Source organism: Oryzias latipes, chromosome 17 (genome assembly GCF_002234675.1).
Source record: "Oryzias latipes chromosome 17, ASM223467v1".
NCBI lineage: Eukaryota > Metazoa > Chordata > Actinopteri > Beloniformes > Adrianichthyidae > Oryzias > Oryzias latipes.
Window position 1 is genome coordinate 6,446,139 of NC_019875.2, and position 21,951 is coordinate 6,468,089.

General features: G+C 42.5%; 1 protein-coding gene across 6 annotated transcripts in view; it reads right to left on the reverse strand.

Annotated features, from left to right (window-relative positions):
* The window catches only part of LOC101161266 (cAMP-specific 3',5'-cyclic phosphodiesterase 4C), a 45,145-nt gene that overhangs the window by 14,181 nt on the left and 9,013 nt on the right, over positions 1 to 21,951 (reverse strand). For 3 of the 6 annotated variants that reach the window (XM_020710795.2, XM_011486150.3, XM_020710799.2), the window contains exons 2-6: positions 6,428 to 6,622; positions 5,785 to 5,829; positions 3,740 to 3,776; positions 2,877 to 2,950; positions 2,725 to 2,774 (exon numbers count right to left, since the gene is read on the reverse strand). In XM_020710795.2, coding sequence (XP_020566454.1) covers positions 2,725 to 2,774; positions 2,877 to 2,950; positions 3,740 to 3,776; positions 5,785 to 5,829; positions 6,428 to 6,622 — 401 coding nt within the window. Of the gene's footprint in view, positions 1 to 2,724; positions 2,775 to 2,876; positions 2,951 to 3,739; positions 3,777 to 5,784; positions 5,830 to 6,427; positions 6,623 to 12,413; positions 12,875 to 21,951 lie in introns of those variants that run through there. The other 3 variants (XM_020710797.2, XM_011486151.3, XM_020710798.2) reach the window with 2 other exon arrangements.

Here is a 21,951-nt window from a genome sequence, read left to right on the forward strand (position 1 = left end):
TTAGTGGTGTTTAATTTTGAAAATAAAAATAGATAAATTAAATATCTAAGTTGTCACAGAGCTCTATATCTAGCCAAGGTTCATCTAACAGACCAGGTATAAGCCATGTCAGGACATAAAGTAATCTGCTTGCAGAGTATAGTAATCCTTGAGGTTAGGTAGGGCCAGTCCTCCTCTGTCTTTAGGTTAATAATTAACTTTGGGAGGAATCATGTTTATGGTTGCAACTCTCCCCATAAGGAAAACGGGTTTATAATGTTTTCCATCTAGTGAAATCAGCCTGTATGGTTTTATGGAGTTGGGTGTGGTTTAGCTTGGATAGATCAGAACGCCTGGATGACATATTTATATATAATTACCTATCATTTGTTCTGACACGAGCGTTCGGGGAGGCGTATGATATTTGAATCCAGTAAATGTAGGATTACATAAAGGACCATTTTTTAACAAAGTCCTACTTGAGGAGGCGTCCAGGAGGCTTTCGGATCAGAGGCCTGAAACACCTCCCTCTACTCTACTCCAAGTTCTCTTGTGGTGACAAGCTCCTCCTGCTATCTCTAAGGGAGCGACCAGCCACCCTTGTATTCAGAACCTCGTTCTTTCAGTCATGACCCAGAGCTCATGACCACAGGTGAATACTGAAATGAAGATCAACCGGTAAAATGAAAGCTTTAATTTCTGGCTCAGCTCTCTCTTCACCATAACAGACAGGTAGAGCGACTGGATGATGGCGTTGAAAATTGGCATCATTTTTAATAATTGTTTTAATTAAAAAAAAAGATTACTGTTGGTAACACATCACATCGTCGTGGATTCAAACCCTGCAGTGCTCCAAAGGTCCCCCTTCTTACGCCAGCAGAGAGCATCTGGATGATCCAGAGGAGGATTGGGAGAATGTTGTGTGGTCCGATAAGATGAAAGGAGGAATGGAGCATTGAATCAGACTTTCTGCACTTGATTGAGTGCTGTCTTTTTACACAGATAACCAGTTCAGACAGGTGACATCAATACAGGTAACGTGGGGAGGATAAAAGAAAGAGGTTCTTAAATGACAGGATGTTGGCTTGTTTGTTGGAGCTAGCTTTTTATGTTCTGCACCACTTTACAAATCCAATTCTTTAAAAATTATTCAATGTGATTTTTTTATACAACCGAAGTATACTGAAGATCAACATTACAGACATCTCATCTTGGTAAGTCGGACAACTTGCAAAATCTGTGACTGACGAATATGTTTAACTTACTGTATGTGCAGTAAAGGAAAAAGTCCCATTATATGATCTTAAAGGACATGTTTGGTTTCTATTCCTCTGAATGTATTTTATAGGGGTGTCCAAGTCAGCCTTTTTGTGGGCCTGATCCGATTCCAAGTCATTTGATTTGGAGTATTTACTTCTGTAATACATGTATTACTTTTTAAAATGTATAATTTTTTTCTTTTATTGACCTTCTTTTACCATTCAACACTTAACAGCGGCAGTGGCTCAGGTGGTTGAGCAGGTCGGCCAATGATTGACCTGTCGTTGTGTCCTTGGGCAAGACACTTCCCCCTCCCTGCCTCCAGTGTGGCTCCACTGGTGTATGAATGGTCAGAGGGATAGCAGCCACGCCCCCATCAGTCTGCCCCAGGGCAGCTGAGGCTACATCAGTAGTTACCATCACCAAGTATGAATGAATGATGGACACATTGGAAGAACTTTGAGCGTCTGGAAAAGCAGATAAATCTAATCTATTATTCTTATTATTATGAACAGAGCACTTCTGTGAGATAGCTTTAACAATCAAGTATAAAATAGGGCTTCTGTTTCCTAATAAAATAGGTGACAATCAGTTGTGACAGTTTGGTGACTGAAGCTTTAGTATCTTCAGAACTATTGAACATTTTTGGTTAGATGTGATTTATATCTCCCTTAAAATTCTAAGAAATAAATGATGACATTGTTTTGAATTGTTGTAACATAAATATGATGAATATTTAAGACTGTCTCATCAATGTAACCATTTATTAGTCTGTTTTGTTTATTGTAGAGATTATGGAATTCTTTATTTTAACTTCTACATGGGTGAACCTTTGGGCTATACTTATATAGCGCTTTTCTACCTCTTTCGAAGGCCCAAAGCGCTTTACAGTCACAGTCCCATTCACCCATGCATACACACATTCACACACTGGTGGCGGCTCCGCTGCTGATGCAGTCTCTCTGCTTTTGTCGGTCGTTATTTGCATTAAGACAACCCAAAGGAAACACTTAATGTCAGTTTAAAACATATTTATAAAGAGTTATTGATCTGAAAGTGTGAAGATCTCACTAGCTTAGCTTAACTTAGCTTAGTTTAGATTAGCTAATGTGAACTGTTTTTATGTTATGTTTTTAAGAAAACTGCTCAAACTAGCGCCATAAACTGTGTGATCTGTTCATTTTATGCAGACTTCTAGTAGAGTATTTATCTGGAATAATAAGCTTGAAATATAAAGCGCTGATCGTGACAACAATAAATTAAATTTCCAATACTGATCAGGCATCCGATTTTCGATCGAGTCATGAATCTTGTGATCGGGTGCGATTTCGTGATCGGATCGGGATATCCCTAGTATTTTATCTTGAAGCACTTTGGAAATGTACTTGGATTGTACCAGATTTTTAAGAATTCATGCTGCATTCTAATTGCAGTCATTGTTCCTGTGAATGAGACCAGAGTTAATGATCAAACACTGATGCATACCTGCCAGGCTGGTCTTGGACACTGATGGTGGATTGTTTGAAGATCGCATCCTGTAGGTAGACATCATCAAATATCAATATGATGATATCGATAAATGTAGCATGTTTTTAAAGTCATGAACAAAAAAGATCACAAATTAGTAGCCTACTTACTTGCTGACTGTGCGATCCTGCTGGCCTGTTATGGTGGAAAAGTTATTTCTAACTGTCCTCAGGCTGGCAAGAACCTAAAGATGAACACAGAACATTATCCAAGTTTATCAAAAGTCTTGTGAAGTTGCAGATTAAAGGACACTTTTTCCTTTTTAGCCATCCTTTTTGCCAATGACTCATTCTGAAAGTCATTCGATGCTTTTAGCATAGCTTTGAGTCCGACTTGATAAGGTCTGCCAACTGCTTGCAGTCTTTTCTTTGTTCCAACTTTGGATAGCTAACATTTCTCGGTTCCATGTTTTCGTCACTTCAATCAAACCCAGTGCCGTCATGCAGAGCAAAGCATGCAGACATCATGTGAAACCCAACGTTGAGGCTTCGTTAGCCAACACAGTAGAGGATTACGCACAGGTGTGACACCGCACGAGTCAGGTGACACTAGCTGAACGGTTGATTTGCTCTACGTTCTGAGCTGTTCCAGTGAAGCAGACCAGTTCAGATTCACAGGTTCCACTGATTTAACAGACTTTCTGCCCTCTGGTGTTCTTTCAGCCGAGAGCTAAAAGCCTTTCACTGAACTGCAGTAAACATGTTGCATGTTTTCAGTCCCAACACAAAAGTTTTTCCTGAAGTAAAGCAGCATAAAATGAGCAGAGTGGCAGATGAAGAGTAACCTGAGTCCTACACAGCACCATGACATGGAGTTCTTTAGCCTGACAACAACTGTCACAGTGTGTGTGTTTGCTGCATTTAAAGCTTTTGGTTCAAAGAACAAAAACTGTTTTGTAAGTGGACAACAGGTTGCTTTTTTATGAAGCAAAAACGTAAGATGACGTGATGCAGCAACGATGTAAAATACTCACCTGTGCAAATGGCGTGACAATCATGTCCTCTGAATGTCTGTAAAACAGAAAAACACACAGACATAAAAGGTGTGTGTGTGTTTTCACACACACAATGCGTCAGGTTAAATACTGAGCAAGAAGACCGGCGTCCTTCTAAAAGTTAATCTAATGCACCTGTTTTTAGGAATAATCTATTTGAAAAACAGTCATCATGTAGAGAAAACGAATATGAGCCAAAGAATATTTCAGACATTTATGAGGGACTTGAAGAAGGAAAGTAAACACTGCATGTTAGGTGTGTGTTAATTGCTAAAGCATCTAAAGATGGTGGGGTGTCTGAGGGGGGCGCAGGTAAAATGTTTGTGATTTTATCATTTTTAGGAGAGAAGAGGAAAGCAGGGCTAAAGTTTTTGTGAGAGAATGCAGCAGAGACAGGCCGAATCCGAATCCCTCCCCCACCCATCTGGTTCCTCCCTATTGCTCCAGCTGTGGGGGCATTTGGAGTCCCACCTTGTTTTTTCAGGGAGGAGCCATAGTGACTTAGGGCTGGCTATCCCTCTGCAGGTAGGATGATGCGAGTCGCGCTGTGGCGTGGAGGAGAGACTCTTTACTTCCGGTGTGTGTGCTCTGATTCACAGAAGTTTGCATTTAAAAGTAATTACTTTTTGTTTTGACATTTTACAGTTATAAAACCGATGTTGCTCTGTATTTTACGAGCGCTGGCAGCTAGGTGCTAACGTAGAGGACCAGACACTATTGATGACGTCATGGAGTCATTTGAAGACACTTTTTCCAAATCTCTTTGATTTGAAGGCTAAATATAGAAGGTATAGGGAGATGCCTTAGGGGTAGGTAGAAGCTGTAGAGGTAGGTAGAAGCTGTATAGATAGGTAGAAACTGTAGGGATAAGGAGAAGCTGTAGGGGTAAGGAGAAGCTGTAGGGGTAAGGAGAAGCTGTAGAGGTAGGTAGAAGCTGTAGGGGTAAGGATAAGCTGTAGGGTTAATGAGAAGCTGTAGGGGTAGGTAGAAGCTGTAGGGGTAAGGAGAAGCTGTAGGGGTAAGGAGAAGCTGTAGGGGTAAGGAGAAGCTGTAGGGGTAGGTAGAAGCTGTAGGGGTAAGGATAAGCTGTAGGGTTAATGAGAAGCTGAAGGGGTAGGTAGAAGCTGTAGGGGTAAGGAGAAGCTGTAGAGGTAGGTAGAAGCTGTAGGGGTAAGGATAAGCTATAGGGTTAATGAGAAGCTGTAGGGGTAGGTAGAAGCTGTAGGGGTAAGGAGAAGCTGTAGGGTTAATGAGAAGCTGTAGGGGTAGGTAGAAGCTGTAGGGTTAAGGATAAGCTGTAGGGGTAGGTAGAAGCTGTAGGGGTAAGGAGAAGCTGTATAGATAGGTAGAAGCTGTAGGGGTAGGTAGAAGCTGTAGGGGTAAGGATAAGCTGTAGAGGTAAGGAGAAGCTGTAGAGGTAGGTAGAAGCTGTAGGGGTAAGGAGAAGCTGAATAGATAGGTAGAAGCTGTAGGGGTTAGGTAGAAGCTGTAGGGGTTAGGTAGAAGCTGTAGGGGTAGGTAGAAGTTGTAGGGGTAAGGAGAAGCTGTAGAGGTAAGGAGAAGCTGTAGGGGTAAGGAGAAGCTGAATAGATAGGTAGAAGCTGTAGGGGTTAGGTAGAAGCTGTAGGGGTTAGGTAGAAGCTGTAGGGGTAGGTAGAAGCTGTAGGGGTAAGGAGAATCTGTAGGGTTAATGAGAAGCTGTAGGGTAGGTAGAAGCTGTAGGGGTTAGGTAGAAGCTGTAGGGGTAGGTAGAAGCTGTAGGGGTAAGGAGAAGCTGTAGAGGTAAGGAGAAGCTGTAGAGGTAGGTAGAAGCTGTAGGGGTAAGGAGAAGCTGTAGAGGTAAGGAGAAGCTGTAGAGGTAGGTAGAAGCTGTAGGGGTAAGGAGAAGCTGAATAGATAGGTAGAAGCTGTAGGGGTTAGGTAGAAGCTGTAGGGGTTAGGTAGAAGCTGTAGGGCGAATGAATTTGGATTCGGCCATAGAATCAGTGTCTTTTTCTTTTCATTTTCCCTCCCAATGTTCTCACCGAGATGACAGCCAGTTGACCTCCCAGTGCTTCAAGCTTTCTTCCCTTTAAAAACAGACAAGCATAAGTCTGAGGAAACCTGTGAGTGTACATGTGTTTGGAGGGGGGGGGGTGTTTTGGGAACACAACAAAGCTAAGTGCAGTCACTAAGACATTTTATTTGTATCAGAAGATATTTATCCTAAAACGTAACCTGAAAACTTTCAAAGAACCTCAGTCTTTCAATGTGACACCTTCTCCAAAAAACGTTATTTAACAAACTACTGCTGTAATTATTATTGTTTTTTTAATTTGAGTAATTTGAATTCTGTTTAGTTTTTAGGATTTGCTCATTTTATTCAGGTCATGATCAGAACTGCTTTCAGTTTGTAATGAAGATGACAGCATCTTGGTTCTGATTAGACCACAGTCAGACCCCAACAAAATCCACAAAATCACATTTTGTTTTTTCCACAGCCATCATTTGGTATTGATTAATAATTTTTGAATATCAACATAGTGACTGTTGTAGCTTTTTCAATAATAATGTTGATGGTTCCTTCAGACCCCCTTGCTTTGTAAATCTAAAAATAAAGAAACTATGAACTTTGATTTTTCCTGAACCTTATTTAGGAGTTAGGAAGACATGAGGAAGTTGACTTACAGGTCACTGGCACTTGAAGGGTTTCTAGTGGGACCTTTGGGTGAGAGGTCAAAGTCTGAGTCAGAGCGGTAGAGAAAGGATTCCCGCCGCTGACTGTGGGGGAAGTTGGCCTGTAGAACCAAACCAGAACCAGGGTTGACCTGGGCATCAATGGGGCCGCCGCGTCCCGCAGATAATCCATTTTCCACATCAAAGCTGAGACAAAAGAAAAGAAGTTGTTCTTTAGATAAAATATAAAGAACCCTAGATACAGATAGACACTCTCTGTATCTAGGGTATGTCGAGCAAAAAAATGCACCATGTTCGTACGATCCAACTGTGATGACTAAGCAGGAACTTTCATCAGCCCAAATGAAACATTCTGACTGGTATGAAGCAGTCAGCAGACAAATTAGTTAGTTCTGGCACATCGCCTGTCCGTCCTGGGGGAGGAAACCTCTTTCATGTGGACACCCCTGAGGTTTCTTCTTTTTTTTTAGGGTTAGGGTTTTTTAAAAGTTTTTTCTTACAGAGAGGGAGGGTCTAAGGCAGTGCGTCTCAAATATTTGGGGGGGGGGTTGCGATGCCAGGGGGGTCGCGTAGTAGTGGCGCTTTTTGGCACAGGATATAAATTTAAAGGGGGGAGGTGGTGACAGCGGCTCAGTGCTTGGAAACAAATCTGCGTCACTCATGGTTTCCTATTATCTGTTCTATCACAGAGTTTGTAACAGCCTGAAACTGTGAACTGGCGTCCCTGCAGCTGCTCCTGTCTCCTGTTACACATGGTTAGAATGAAAGGGGAGGGGTAGTGAGCTGAGGCTGCCAGGTGGAACGGGGCACGCTGTGCGCTGCCTAATGCGCAACACCAGGATCATCACGTGCCTTTAGATTCTTCAGCTCATGCTAATGATGTCGTTCTTTATGAACTATTGTAGACATTTTGATGACATGTCTTTATTTCCCATCAATGTATTCTTTGTCTGCCTGTGGTTTAGTTGGTGTCAGTATTTGACATAAAGACAGCAGGTAATGCAGGAAAACAGCTGCACTTCATGAGATCAGAAATAAACAATCCATCATTTAGAAAAAAATCAACACAATGTTTTTTACCTATTTCTTCAGACTAATTGTATGTTTAATTGATTTCAAGTATTTATTTTTATATTAATTGGGGTCCCAACTCATAAAACCCATATAAACGGGATTTTAGAAAATTAGAATAATGTGGAGAAATTCCCTTTTACTTACTCAGTTTTTGCAAAAAGATAAATACAAAGATTATAAGATCACATTGTCAGGAGCCGGGGCCAGGGCGGTTCATTTGTGTCTCACTTCCGGGTTCGGGCTTTTATTTTGTTAACTCATGTTTAGTCTTCAGTTGGTTCTTTAGGTAACTTACCCCGGTCTTCACCGGCACCACCTGTTTTCAATTTATGATGTGTATATAAGTTCTTGTTTGTGTTTCACTTGTCACCGGATCGTTCTACTTGTTTCACCTCGGCCTTCACGAGTTTAAGAGCCTTCTTTAGGATTAAAGGATCCTTATTTTGATTCAAACTTCTGCCGTCCTGCTTTTGTGTCCGAATTCAAATCCTTGACACACATGGCTCAGAGTAAACTATTTTCTGAATATGTCCATCTTCAATCCTTCAACTGGGCAGGGTCCTGGTCCTGCTAAGAGATGAAATCTGCATCTCCATCCAGCAGAAGGAATCCTGAAATCCTCTAGACCAGGGGTCCCCAACCTTTTTCAGGCCACGAACCGGTTTAATGTCAGACATTATTTTCACGGACTGGCCCAAACTGGTTGTTGTTGTTGTCAAGCTACAGCTATTACAAGGGATGAGTGTCACTGACTCCATGTGCACATGCACTTGTTTTATGTGGTAACTAATGCTTCTGGTAATCAATGAAGTAATGTCTGATCAATTTCTAAAGGTCGATCTGCTGTTAGTTGGAATGCTATCTTGGAAAGTGATGCTGTTCTTTTCCTTCTTTTGGAGAAGGAGACTCTAAAAGACGTGCATTCTTCTGGCCTAAAATAGATCAGTATGTCGATGCTAATCCTACAACTTCATATAAACGCTGGGACTCAAATGAGTCGAGACTTGCACATCCACACATTTATAAGAACAGAAACCATCACACGCACAAACACATGTTTAGTACCTTCTCTGATTTCTCTCTACCAGAGTCGACATTCCAGGGAATCGGGTTTCATTGTGTGTTTTATTTACATGCATGGTTGATAAAAAAACGTGTAATAACGGTGGCCTGCCAGTGATTATGATACGTCACACCGTTTTTGGGTCATGGGCTATCACAGTAATGTCTACCCCAAGTGTGGAGCAATAAATACAGCAGTGGTAGACAGAAAGACAGTAGGGAAGCAAGAGTGAGATTGGTCTGGAAACCGGGTCAAGTTGTCATTTGAACCGTCAGTCACCTTTCCCAGGCCTGAACTGTGACACAGCCGGAGGGGGGACTAGTTACACTAAGGCAACCAGCTCCACCCACTAAACCATTTATTCAAGATATTTGTAGGAGCAGGATAGTCCTTTTTCATGAGAATAGAGAATATAAAGGTGGAGTAAATGCAGTTTGTCCATAGCCCGAGTCACGTGCACCTGTGCAGGTCAGCCCCATACAGGTGCTGCAGATTTCTGGGTTGTCTGTGCAAGTAAAGGGTTGAAAAAGAAGTGTCTGCATCTTAAAAGGCCTGTATCATGTAAAACCAACTTTTTGAGCTTTTAGGTGTTCATTTTCATTCCTCACTAAAACATCTGAAACAAAGTGGTATTTTGATGTGAGGATTCCTCTAAAAACCTGCTCTCTGACCACCGGCCCCTCCCAACCCACACAAAAAAGAGTGGGTTCTGACATTGTGACATCACAATGTGAGGAACCGCCCCTTCCAGGAAGAGTCTGCATTGCCAGCCCTGCCCCCAGACTAACAGACACGCCCACTTTCTCAGTGGAGCTAGCGGTGATTGGCTAAACTCTTTCCTTTATATGAACATTATGAACATCCGCCTTTATAAAAGTTCAGATGTTTGATCCTGTGGGAGAATCACAGACACGCTGCTCTGAAACAATCCTGTCGTTTCTACTTCCTGGTAGGAAAATGAGCTGAAAATAATTAATATTTGATTTACAAAAATCCTTCTTTAGTGTTCCGAAGGTAACATATGATCACATATAGGGGTATAGTTTACTCTGAAAGGCTAAAGAAAAGCAGGATATAAATATAAAATATAATTTTTTTTAGCAGGATATTGGCCCTTTAAAAGGGTCGCAGGTGTGTCATGCAGTTCCCTTGAGGTTTGTGCAACCACCTCATGGAAATGGAACGGACCATTGTCGTGTGTGTGTTAAGTGCATCATGAAATATTTGTCAGGATAATTTAAGTTACACATTCTTATGGCATACGGGTGATGATGTCGCACAGCGCCCTTTATGTGGCACTCCAATGAGGTGTGCGCGCTGCCTCCTTATTGACTGAGTGCTATGCTGCATGCACGTGATGCGTAGTCACATTCATGAGATGTCCACACAAATTATGCTCTGATTGTCTAATTGTCTCATTTGTAATAGCCAGGCTGCGTTCTTCGGTAAACGGTGAACGTGATCTGATCATGTGCAGCACCAACGTGCTTCCTGCAGTGTGCAGGACACGCCTGCATCTCACCCCCTTTCGTATAGTCGCGTGTTCTTCCAGTGTTCACTAGCACCTGACGCCCGCAGCATAAAAAAATGTGCATGTGCAGCAGTTTCTACTACGGGCTCACCGGATGGTCAACAAGCTTCAGAACTGCGTAGGAGCCACCTGCGTGTCTGCACAGATGTGCCCAAATCCACCAGCAAGGACAGTCGGGACTAAGGCTTAAATAAATGACACAAGGAACATTTTAGTCAAGACTGATGATGAAAAGTATGAACCTAAATTCCGACTCTGAACTAAAAAAATCCACTTAAGACTGTAACTCTTAGTTAATAAGATTTTGTGTGCATAAAAATACTCACAAAAAAAGTTCTACGTCCATCACAAACCAGAAAACCCTTGTTAAAAACACACAGTACATGCAGCCCAGTCTGCACATTTGTAGTAATAAATATCCAAAATGACTTTTTCTGGCAGACCGTGGAAGAACCCGGAGTAAACGAATAGTCTACTGTTATTCATTCAACCGGATGCAGGACTGCAGGCGGTGCTTTGGAAGTTGAAAAGGCTGTGGTCATCGTTTCAAAAACACAAGAGACAAACAGAACGCTTTTTTCTGCCTTAGGTGTTGTGAGCAATGGGCTATCGCTCGTTTCAATGCTGCAGTATGTGTGCTAATGAGAGAGTAAAGGGCTGACATGTCATCACCAGGTGATCAAAGCTCCTCCCCTCCATCTCTTTTGCCCCTCTAACTGCCCAAGCCCCAGCAGCTGACATTAGAAACACTGACCTGTATCAACATTTAATGCCACTTGTGAAGGTACAATTGGCCATCACTAGCACAAACACAGGCTGACCAGCAGTAGCCCAAAGTTCCTACCTTCACTCCTGCACCACAGACAATAGCAAACACTTCAGGCTAAATAGAAGCATCTTCAAGAACTCCAGACCATTTCTGTTCTGCTCTTATTCTTTACCCTCCTTTACTCGCATTAAACCAACTGTTCAAAGAAATAATGCCGTTTAAGTAGAACGGCGCCACTGACGGCGTTGTAGGTTAAGTAATGGCGGGTCATTCAAGATCCTGATCGGCTAGGGAGTCAAGTGGGCAGGGCCATCCTCACGCTCTCCAAGCTGTGCGGCTACCAGGATCCAGACAACAGGAAGTGTCAGCGAAAAAGGCAGCAAATATCAACGCTATTTTCGTTTAGTTGAAACAAAATGAGCAAACGTTTACGTCAAATGTATGCCGTGTCCATGAAAAAGGCCAACGTCCGTGTGAAGTGAAGCTCCAAACCCAAACTTTTTGTCTCACGGACCACCGTGCGTGTGCTCCAGGGACAAAGCATCAGAACAGCACAGAGTGGATTTTACAGCCCGGTGACTCCCACAGAACCGGACCCAGTTGTGGTTGTGGAGCACATCGACCCACTGATGAGTCGCAGTCACTCAGAGATCCAGAGCTGAACTTTCCCCTCCGTGCTGTGAAACGTTCAGAAAGTACCGGAACGTGTGTCTTCAGAATTTACGTTCAGCTTATGTCAAGTTAATATTCTTAATATTTCTGTTGAGCTTTTTGCAGTTTTGAATGATTCCGATAAATAAATATTTACATTTCTCTCTATTATAATTAGACAACAGAACTTCATTGGTAGAATTATACCAGCAAACTAGAAGTGTCACTTTGATTAAACTATGGCGCCAAAGTTATTTGTTATGTTTTCAGGCAGGCCAGGAAACACATACCACTGATATGACACTGAGTAACTAATACTTTAAAAATGCAGAAGCTGAGTTACTCTTGGGTGGTGTAACTACTAACTATAACTAAGACTAACTGTTCCTGACTGAAAGTGAAATAAAAAAACCTGAGTACAAACATCCAGACTCTTCATTTCAACACGTGGCTGATGAGCTACACTCTCTACAATCAGCCACTGAAGTAAAAAGTGGATCCAGTGGAGGGAACAGGATTTTGGACATACGTGAAAGACTTCATGCATTTCCAAATTCCACATTCTTCCAGCAAGGGGGGTGGTCTGATTTCTACAGAAGAAAATAAAACCACAGTTGAGGATCTTGTGTTTTAGCATTTTTAAGTCTATTTACGATACAGAAACTGAGCTTTGGTCCCAACAGAATGACTCTGGACCCAAAGAAAAGACTGAGGAAAGAGCACTAAGGGTGAATGGGATGCCTGCTACCGCCGGGGTTTCTGGGTGATGTCAGTGGGTGTGTCGACAGCATTGGGGGAGCCCCACGCATTCCCACTCAGCTCCACAGAGAAAAACCCCACAGTCCTTCGGCACACTCATCTTTCTTTAGCCTCCTCCTTTCGTTCTCACCATCCTCTTCTCTCTGGATCCTGTCTTTTCCCTCTTTTGGTCTTGAACATGTGGCCCGTCTGGTCTCTGCTCAGTCCAGTTCGCTTCCTGGAGTGTCCCCCTCTGCCGGGCTGTCCGGCTGCCCGTGGCCTCTTGGCACTTCTCATCCCTTTGGCAGGAGGGAACACCGGCTCCAAGCTCAATCAATACCTGCTGCTTTTTTTAAACGCGCAAGTCCACAAGTGCTTGAAAAAATGACAAGGCAACAGCCTGAGCTGCTGTCTTCTTGCAGTCTGTCTCTCTTCTCGCCGCTCTCAGCAAAGCCACATTAATCGGTCCCTCGTGTTCTTGTCTGTCCCCTGCTTCTAAATGTGGCTCAGAACTGCTGCCCTCCTCTTCCTCTCTTTCCTTTCTCTACGTGTCTTTCAGTGATTCTCTCCTTCCTCACAGCCAGCAGACACCTTTCCTTTACTTTTTCTCCTGCTTCTCTTCATCTTTTTCTCTCTCTAAGACACACAGATACACACATACACAAACAATCACACACTAATTCACACACATAATATGCATGCTTGTGCACATGTGTGTGTGTGGATGAATAAATGTGCATCACTGCAGCAGAGAAGTCAAGTGCAGACTCAGGAGGAGGGCTTAAAAAAGGAGTGGAGCCTTCATCCCATCCTACCCCTCATCCCAAGTCAAACACACAGTTATTACACAACTCTGCTAAGATTCAGTGATCCTCTCCAGATGGAGAGCGTACACTTGTGTGTGTGTGTGTGTGTGTGTGTGTGTGTATATACATATTGTGTATGACTGGCAGATAGGGTATTACATTAAGTAGCTCTTGGGATACAGCTTGCTTAGAACAAACACACAAACCTCTCCACGTGTACACACACTGACATGCGTGCAAGGTCAGCCATAGCTGGTGGCAGTTTATTGAGACGTGTGTGATTGTGATTATAAATCTGTGTTTTCTTCGACTGCATTCAAAGAGGAAGAAAAGAGCGAACAAACGAACACATGACGACTCTGGAAGATACTCTGTGAACTCCAATCGGATAAGGAATCAACACTGAAAGTTCAATAAAACAAAGATATTTTACACACACTTTACTGTTTTCGTGTAGGTTGCTGGAGCTGAACCAGCTGTTGGGTGAAGCGGGACACCCTCACCAGGGTTTAATCACAAAAAATGATTACTGTATTTGTGGGTTTTTTGCATAGTTTCACAAAACAGATCTTTTCTGACCCTGCAATTGTCATCTTGTTAACCTGCTTAAATTCTACAAGAAATAATGATGTTGTTCATTAAGGCTGTTAATTTTTTATTGACAGAGTTGACTAATCAACTATGAATAATTGTTGATGCTAATTTGGTATTGTCGATGCGTCGTTGCTTTTTTGTCACCTTAAATGATTATAACCACAAAGTTATTGGGATCCCAAAGCACAACAGGATCTTTAGGAGGCGTCATCCCAAGAATAAGAAGAAAGAGACACAACTGTACGTTTCATGCTGCATTCACACCGGCCGCGTGTGGTGCGTTCAAGAACGCGCTCTACATGGTTTATGAACATGCATCCAGCCGGTGTTGGACACACGGACCAGCACCACACACGCGGTAAGCGACTGGAAGAAGTTTCTTCTTCTTTTGTGTATTTACTGTTCATCAGCGCTCGTCCCCCATCTGCAACAGGAAGGGGTTCGGTGCGTAAAGTCAAAGTGGTGCAAATCCTTCAAATCTTGCTCCAGACGTTTTGTTTTAACAGCTCTGTTCCTAGAAATGTTCGTATTGGAGTCACTAATCCGACAAACTGCAATTATTAATGTTTCCTCCATGATCATGTTTACAACGACTGGTAATTCCGTGTTTTGAAGCGGACGCCACCCACACGTCACAACCTAATCTGAGTCTACGATTGGTCTCAGTGCTGCTTTGGTGCGATTCAGCATGAAAAGGTTCAACCGGTTCAACTGTCAGCTTGTGATCAATGATCGCCTCATTTGGATGTAGAGGTCGCGGCCTGACCTAAAAACTAGCATAGCGACGCGCGATCACTGGCGTTCTGGAAGCCCGAAATTCTGGTCTGCAGCATTGAGTGTAGAGTAGGGAGGAGCCAGTGCACGCCAGAGATGCTCCAACACTTCCACAGAGCATCCTTGACATGTTTCTGAAAGGAATGAGACCTCTGTCTGTGGTTGAAGAGGATTTAAAGACATGATTGGAGTGCTGCACTCTGGCTAAAGTCACTTTTGCAAACTAATGGAGGAAAATTTACTGTAGAATATTTTACTTTTCACCAATTGCAAAAGTAAAACACATGTTCATAAAAATATTTTTCAATATATATTTAGACTGGGATAAACCAGAAACCCTCATCAAGTCTGTGAATCAAAAAATAGAAACTAACTCTAATGAAGCAAAGAAAACATCTCTAGCTATCTGTGTGACCATCTGACCAGAAGGAAGGCTAAAGTAAAGAAAAAAAACATTCTTAAGAATCAGCAAAAAGTTCAGAACAGCTGGGTGAGGAACCACATGGTCCACCGGACCAGACCAGAGTTCTGGAGTCAGCAACATGGAAAACTTTGAGGAGCGTTTGATCACAGAAGCAAAACGCAAACAAATATTGACAAACACGGATGCTAAAGCGCAGATACTTTAGACGGCTGTCAGTCTGACGGCAGAAAAACAATATGGAACTTCATATACATGTGTGGAACCTAGTCAGCTGTGACACTGTAATTGTCACAATTGTAATTGTAATTGTAATAATTGTATCTTTTTTAACCACCTAAATTTTTGTTGGTAAAGTAAAAATATCTGATTAGAAGTCAAAAACCAGATAATCATTTATGTAAAAAATAAACAAAAAGTACAGTCAAGCTGAACAGAGGTGGAGTTACATGACTTTCTTTCCTTCCTTTAAAGCAATTAACTAAACTCTTTTTGACAAACCTAATATTTTGATGGTTTTATGCACATGAGTCAAACTCAAGGCCCGCTGTGTCTTTTTATGTGGCCCGCGAGAGAATAAAAGTTTTTAAATTCTTGAAATAAAAATTGGTGCGTTTTTATTCATATCTATAGGGAATCGGACTTGAAATATCAGATTGGGCAACTACACATTAGGACTTAAACAGTGCCCATATAACCTAACCTGATTACCCCTGCCCTACACGATCCAGTGCTTTGGCTAATCTTTTTGACCTAGATTTAAGGTGTTCTGGGTCTAACAGCCCACCTATTTTTCGGAAATAAGTATTTGACTCCGGGCTCGAACCCACGCTACCGGATCTCAAGGACAAACCCTTCACCATTGAGCTACTAGTCCCTGTAAAATAAATATCAAAAAATAAATTAAGAGCATGCTTCGTCCAAAAGCTACATTGACCACAATGCCTTTTGTCTACAATAGCTGCGTAGTGACGGCCTACCGCCAATGCAGTGTTTCCACATTCATGCCAACGAGTGTAATTGAGACATAAATATTATTTTATAATCATTTATTTATTTATTAATGAAATAATATTTATGTCATTTATGTCATGTTATTTATTATAAATAAAATAATAAATAAATATAAACAAAAATTGACACAGACGGAAGACTGTTTTAAGAAAGATGGGAAGGCGAATACTTGTTTGTGTCACGGTGCCTCTGTCAGCTCTCCTCCCCCTCCCCTCTCTGCTTGGCTTCTGATTCCTCTCAGCTGTGTCCACTCATCTCATCAACCACCAGACCTTCAAAAGGAGATCCAGAACCAGTATTCATCGCCAGTTCGTTGCCCCAGATGGTGCCTAGTCTAGTCTCATGTTTATTCTAGTCCATGTGCTCATGGTCTCGTCTAACGTTGTTTATGCCTCGCCTTCAGGACCTTCACATCACGAGTGGACACCTGAGTCACCTGTTTACCTGAGCCAAAGAACCTCACGGAACTCCAAGAACCTCAAGCCACGCCACAAGCTACGTCCAGCAACCTCACCTGTTGCACTCCAGCCTCCAGCCACATCAAGATCCCAAGCTACTTCGAATCAAATTAAAACTAATACTTACCATCTTACTCACCTGTGTTTTCCTTCCAGGTTCCAGCGCCTGGGTCTGTCTCGCCTAGCTTGCCATGACAAGGAGAAGGACTGGTATGTGTTTTGTGTTACGAGGTTGTGTCAGTTGTCAAAGAGTACAATCTTAGTCTGCGTTTTTATACCTAACATGGAGCTATGTTCACTAAAGCCGGCATTCAATAAAAGCAACAAATTGCCCAAGAATTAAAAGGCAAACTGAGGTCGCAGCAGAGATGGTTCACTAAATCAACACCCAAAAACGAGGCCACAGTGAAAGCTAGCTTCATTGTGGCTGAAGAAATTGCCCACTCTTCCAGGTCTTTTTCAGGGGGGGCCTTTTTAAAGCAGTGTATGCTGAAGGCTTGTGAGCAGGTGTGCCCTGACCAGTTACAGACTTTTAAAAATGTCAGTTTATCAAGAAACACCTTCGCGGGCTGAACTAGCGGAGGAAGGAACTAGCAGAAAATCTTAAAACGAAGAGACATGCAGCTACACAGCTTTTTATTAGCCCTTGATGAAAGCACAGGTAGCACGGACAACAGCACAGTTATCAATTTTTATTAGAGGCGTAAAGAAGGTGCTGGGGATGGAGGACATTGGGATCGAGTCATGAAAACAGTAAACTTCATTCGGCCGTCAGTCCCAGCAGATTTTGCTGGAGATGGGCTCGGAACACGGGGATGTGCCATACCACACAGAAGGAAGGTGGCCGAGTAGAAGCAGAGTCCTCAAGCTATTTTTGAGCTCAGGGAAGAAATTCCTCTTTTTATGCGGAGTAAAGAAAACCCCATTTCTTAACTGTCAGATCCACAGTGGCTGTGTGACTTTGCTTTTATATGTAACATAACCGGGGCAACTGCGGTGCAGCGGTAGGGGGGTCGACCCATGATCGTAAGATTTTAGGTTCAATTCCCGCCTTGCACACCCATGAGTCGAAGTGTTCTTAGGCAAGACACAGAACCCCACCCTGCCTCTGGTGGTAGGCGGGCACCTGTGTTTGGCAGCAGAGCGGCCACCAGTGTGTGAATGTGTGTGTGACTGGGTGAATGGGTCTGTGACTGGAATGCGCTTTGAGCTACATAAGTATACGCCATTTAACCGACCATCTTGCCCAGCTAAATCAGAAGCTGCAGGGACGCAAACAACTCATAACGAAAATGTCCGACACAATGACGGCTTTCCAGTGTAAACTGGTCTTATGGATGTGGCAAGCGAAACAGGACAATCTTGTCTATTTTCCTGTTTGTCAGAGCCTCATTTCCTGAGACTTTTTCATGCTGCTGGTGTCCTATCCATGTTTGGGAGCACCCATCTGTGTGAACAGATTTTTTTTCCATAATGAATCTGAACAAAAACAAGCACAGATCACGCCTCACAGATCACAGACGACAACCTCCACGCTGTTCTACGTATTGCCTCAGCACAGGACCTAAAACCAGACATTGACACACTGACCACACATCTGGTCAGAAAACACACAGGTAAGCATTTTCCAAGAACTTAATTAAAATATAGTAAAATGTAATTCAACCATGATGAAGAACAGTTAAACTGTGTGCAACTTTATGATTGTGCTGTAAATGTGTTTTTTTGTTTCAGAACATGATCAATCGATGGTGGAGAAAGAATCCACTTTGTGTGTTCAAAGACAGGCAGCATCTCCTCATCGAAGATAAACTTTAAATTTGACAAATACAGTTGTGAACTGAGTCAACCTTTATTTTGGTATTTTTAGTTGATTACATATTATTTATGTGTAGCTGCTTACTGATGCTGTCCCAGGTTACTGCTCAGGAATCAATGAGGCTCTGGAGGCGATTGGGGAAATCAGTCATGCTGAAAATAGGGAGTGCAGCAGTGACGCACGCAGCAGCTGGCTCGCTGCAGCCGCACACAGGCCCTATTGACGAATCTGGGTGTGTGCTTGGAGAGGGGCAGCCAGCAGCTATATTAGGGCCTCTGGCATTGACACTGCTGCCCTTTGGTGGAATGGCCTTACTTGACACTTTTTCTTCTGAAACTTTGGATTGTTTTCTTTTGTTTTTGCGCAGAGAAAACTGTTTTGTCTCTTCATTTGACATTGCATCACTCAGGTCTCTCAGTGAAAATATCCTTTTTCTGGCGGGCTCTTTAGCTGTGCTAAAAGTAACCCAAGCCTCGCCTATCTCTCCTTCATAGCTTCTGCTCATACTGTCTTTTCTACAGTCTGTGTTGTCTGAATCCACCGTGTGCTCATGCTGCGCTAAAAGCTCTCCGTTCTGTGTCGGAACAGCAGCTCTCTGCTGTTCACACGTCGCAATAAGCCATGTTTGCTGTGCATTGTCACAGGTTGTGGATGGGCCGGCTGGAGGGAACCGTGTCCTGGTACTCTTGGTACAACAGACGTCACTGTCGAGAAAGACACACTATTGTGTACATGAATGTGCCGCACAAGAGCAAAGTGCGCCTATTGTTCCAAACTGTTGAAAGGTTTTCAAAATGTGTCAAAAAGCTCTAATATCTTTAGTCTACTAAGTACATTGTTGGACAGGAACACTTTTAACATGCTGCTCATCCAAATTTGATACGTTTAAAAAGCATTTCAAGGACTTGCTGAGGAGGAAAGGGTTTGAACTTTGGCCTTGATGTGAAGCTCTAAAATGTGACTCTCTCAGCTGAGAGACAGAAAAACAGGTAAGGAGAGAATGGAGGCTTGTTCTGTTGTGCTCTTCTCTTGTTTATTTCTGGCTGTGGTCTAACATCACCTGCTTTGATCTCCTCATATGATCCAAAAGACTCATGGCTGGAGGAGTTTGGATGACGCTCAGGAGGCGCATGCCTTCAAGTTCAGAAAGATTTATTACAAAGAACTTTGCACTAAAACTCCTAACAACATTGTATTCCTTCAGCGAGTCAATAGACTGTAGTTCAGGTATTTTTATGGCTTTGTACAAAAAGAATATACCTCTAAGAAAATTTCTAGTGCTTGATACGATTTAACAAGGTGTCTAAAAAGAATGAATTATTGGGGTCTACATGAAAAGATCCTAAAAGCTCCAGCATACAAAGATTTATTTTTTAATACAAAACATATTCAAGAGCCAATATCCAATCTTCTCAAGGTATTCAGGTACAAGAAGTAGACTCAAAACACATGAAAAGCAGCAAATGTCATAAGAAAAACTTCGTCCACGGGGGCTCAAGACCACTACACAAAACTATACTGTAGTAATGTGTCACAAGGTGGTCCATGGACTTAGTCCCTGCAACAGTTTGCAACACAAGCTGGACATGCGTATTAAGATAAAAATCCTAAAGTGGTTTCAGACAGTTAGCATAGAATCCTTCTGTCAACATCCACTTCAGACAGGTATAGGTTGCTTTCCAGACCCAATATATAAACAGTCTCCATTTGGTGTTTGGTGAGAGCGGATGGTGACTCTGAAGCAGTGGTGGACTGAGTTATAGGTGGGTGGCATCAACAAGAAATGGAGGGATTTGCAACCACTAAACAGGAATGGAGCCAATGGAGAATGGTTCTATTCTCCAACCCAACTTTAGTCAGAGACTGAGGCACAATGACACTGTGGGCTGTCCTGACAGTGGAAGAAAGATTCAAAAGAACTGGAAATGAGAGTTTTGTTTGCTTCATTGGGCCTTCGGGAAAGGTAGAAAAGCGCTATACAAGTATTTACATTTACCATTTCATTTGATTCAGTGGACTTTCACACACAGCTCTCCCAAAAATAAACCAAAGACTGGAGCAGACCAAACAGCAAGACACTTCTAAAGACTGCTCACATGGGGGCAGTCCTGCCTGACCAAGACGGGAAAAAGCAAAACAAAAAACATGGAAGTCCCACTAATTCTCTCTCTATTTCAAATGATGGTTGGCGGTTCCTCCTCACAGCACCATATTACCCATATTACCCTCTCCATTTATTCCAAAAAATGGTCAATGGTGTGTCTATAGTGCTTTACTACCTTCCTTTGAGGCCCAAAACGCTTTACAGACCATTCACCCACAGACACACATTCACACACTGATGGAGCCAACCTATAACCATCAAAAGAAATGTGGGGTTCAGTGTCTTGCCCAAGCACACTTTGGCTCATGGGAAAGCAGGGGGGACCTAACTTGTGATCTTCTGATCAGTGGTCAACCGCTCTACCTCTGGTTATATGTCCACTGTGTATGTCTTTGGTCCATGGTTTCTGTCTATGGTCCACTGTCTTTGTCAACTGAACAAGTTGATTGAATGTTTGTTTACATCTATGGACCACAAAGAATAACATCTTCTATTGTTACCTAGATGCATTCCAAGCTTTGCACTCATCTTTGCTATTGATGTTTGAGTTAGTCATTACATACATTGCCGTTGACAGAAAAGTTCTTGGTAACTGTTGCCGTGGTCTTTGGTCCTGATGTTTTCCCTACGTCGTCAAAAGTGTCTTTGGTGACATTGCGGCGGTCTTAACAGTTTCTTGTAGTTTGTCATTAGAACTTTTCTGTGGGACAATTCTTGTTAATGTCAGACCTGTCACTGACTGCCCTCAAACTGCACCCGTGTTTGCTACCACAGTACGGATAAAATATCTACTTATAGAGCTGATGTTAACACACAGCTGGCATTTCTACACATGCGCATTGCAGAAAAGGAAAAAATCTGTGCATGCATACAGTGGTTTTACATTCCAGAGTAATGTCTTACTCATACCACCGATTTAAAATTTAGAGAATTGTTTAAATGAAATCTAGGAGTAACAAGATTATTCATAAAAAGTTTTTCTAAAATTGACATCACACGGCTGATTGAGCACTCAACAGGCCAGAAAAGGAATGCAAGCCGAAAAACTGGCAGAATGAAAATATGACCATTATAGTTTAAAGTTTATTTACAGAAATGAACGAGTTTGGGAGAATTTCAAGCAGGCAGCTCAACAGTGCGTTTACCTGTTTACTCCTCCCCGTGGGTGGTTCAGCCCAATTAACTCACCAGTTCTGCGACCTACTTAAAGATCCAGGTGTGCGCTCTACGCCCTCTTCATCCATTTCCATTTGTTGCTCCACCCTCCTTCCACCTGTGAGCTCCGTTAGGGGTAATTTTACACTCGATGTTTTCCACTGAGATTTTTGTTTTATGTATCTGAACGGAGCCTTATGCCAAACTAAAAGAAAATATGGAAATAAATCTTCTTTACTGCATGAGTTCTCTGAGTGAAATTAGGTTGAATATAAGTTTTATGTGTACTCATCAATTACTCAAATCCTTAACCCTTTAACAACCCAACTAAGAAAGAAAGTCAAAGAATGAAAAATGTCTCTCTGACAATGACCTTTTGGACCTGGAAGGAATGGCCAACTGCCCAGCGTGTTCCCGCCCTAGCCCGACAGTGACTGGGATAAACTCCTGCATCCCCAGAAATAGGATGAAGCAGATTTAGAAAATGGATGAATAAATGGACGAATACACCCTTTGGGTAACCCTTGTACTATCCTAGGGACTT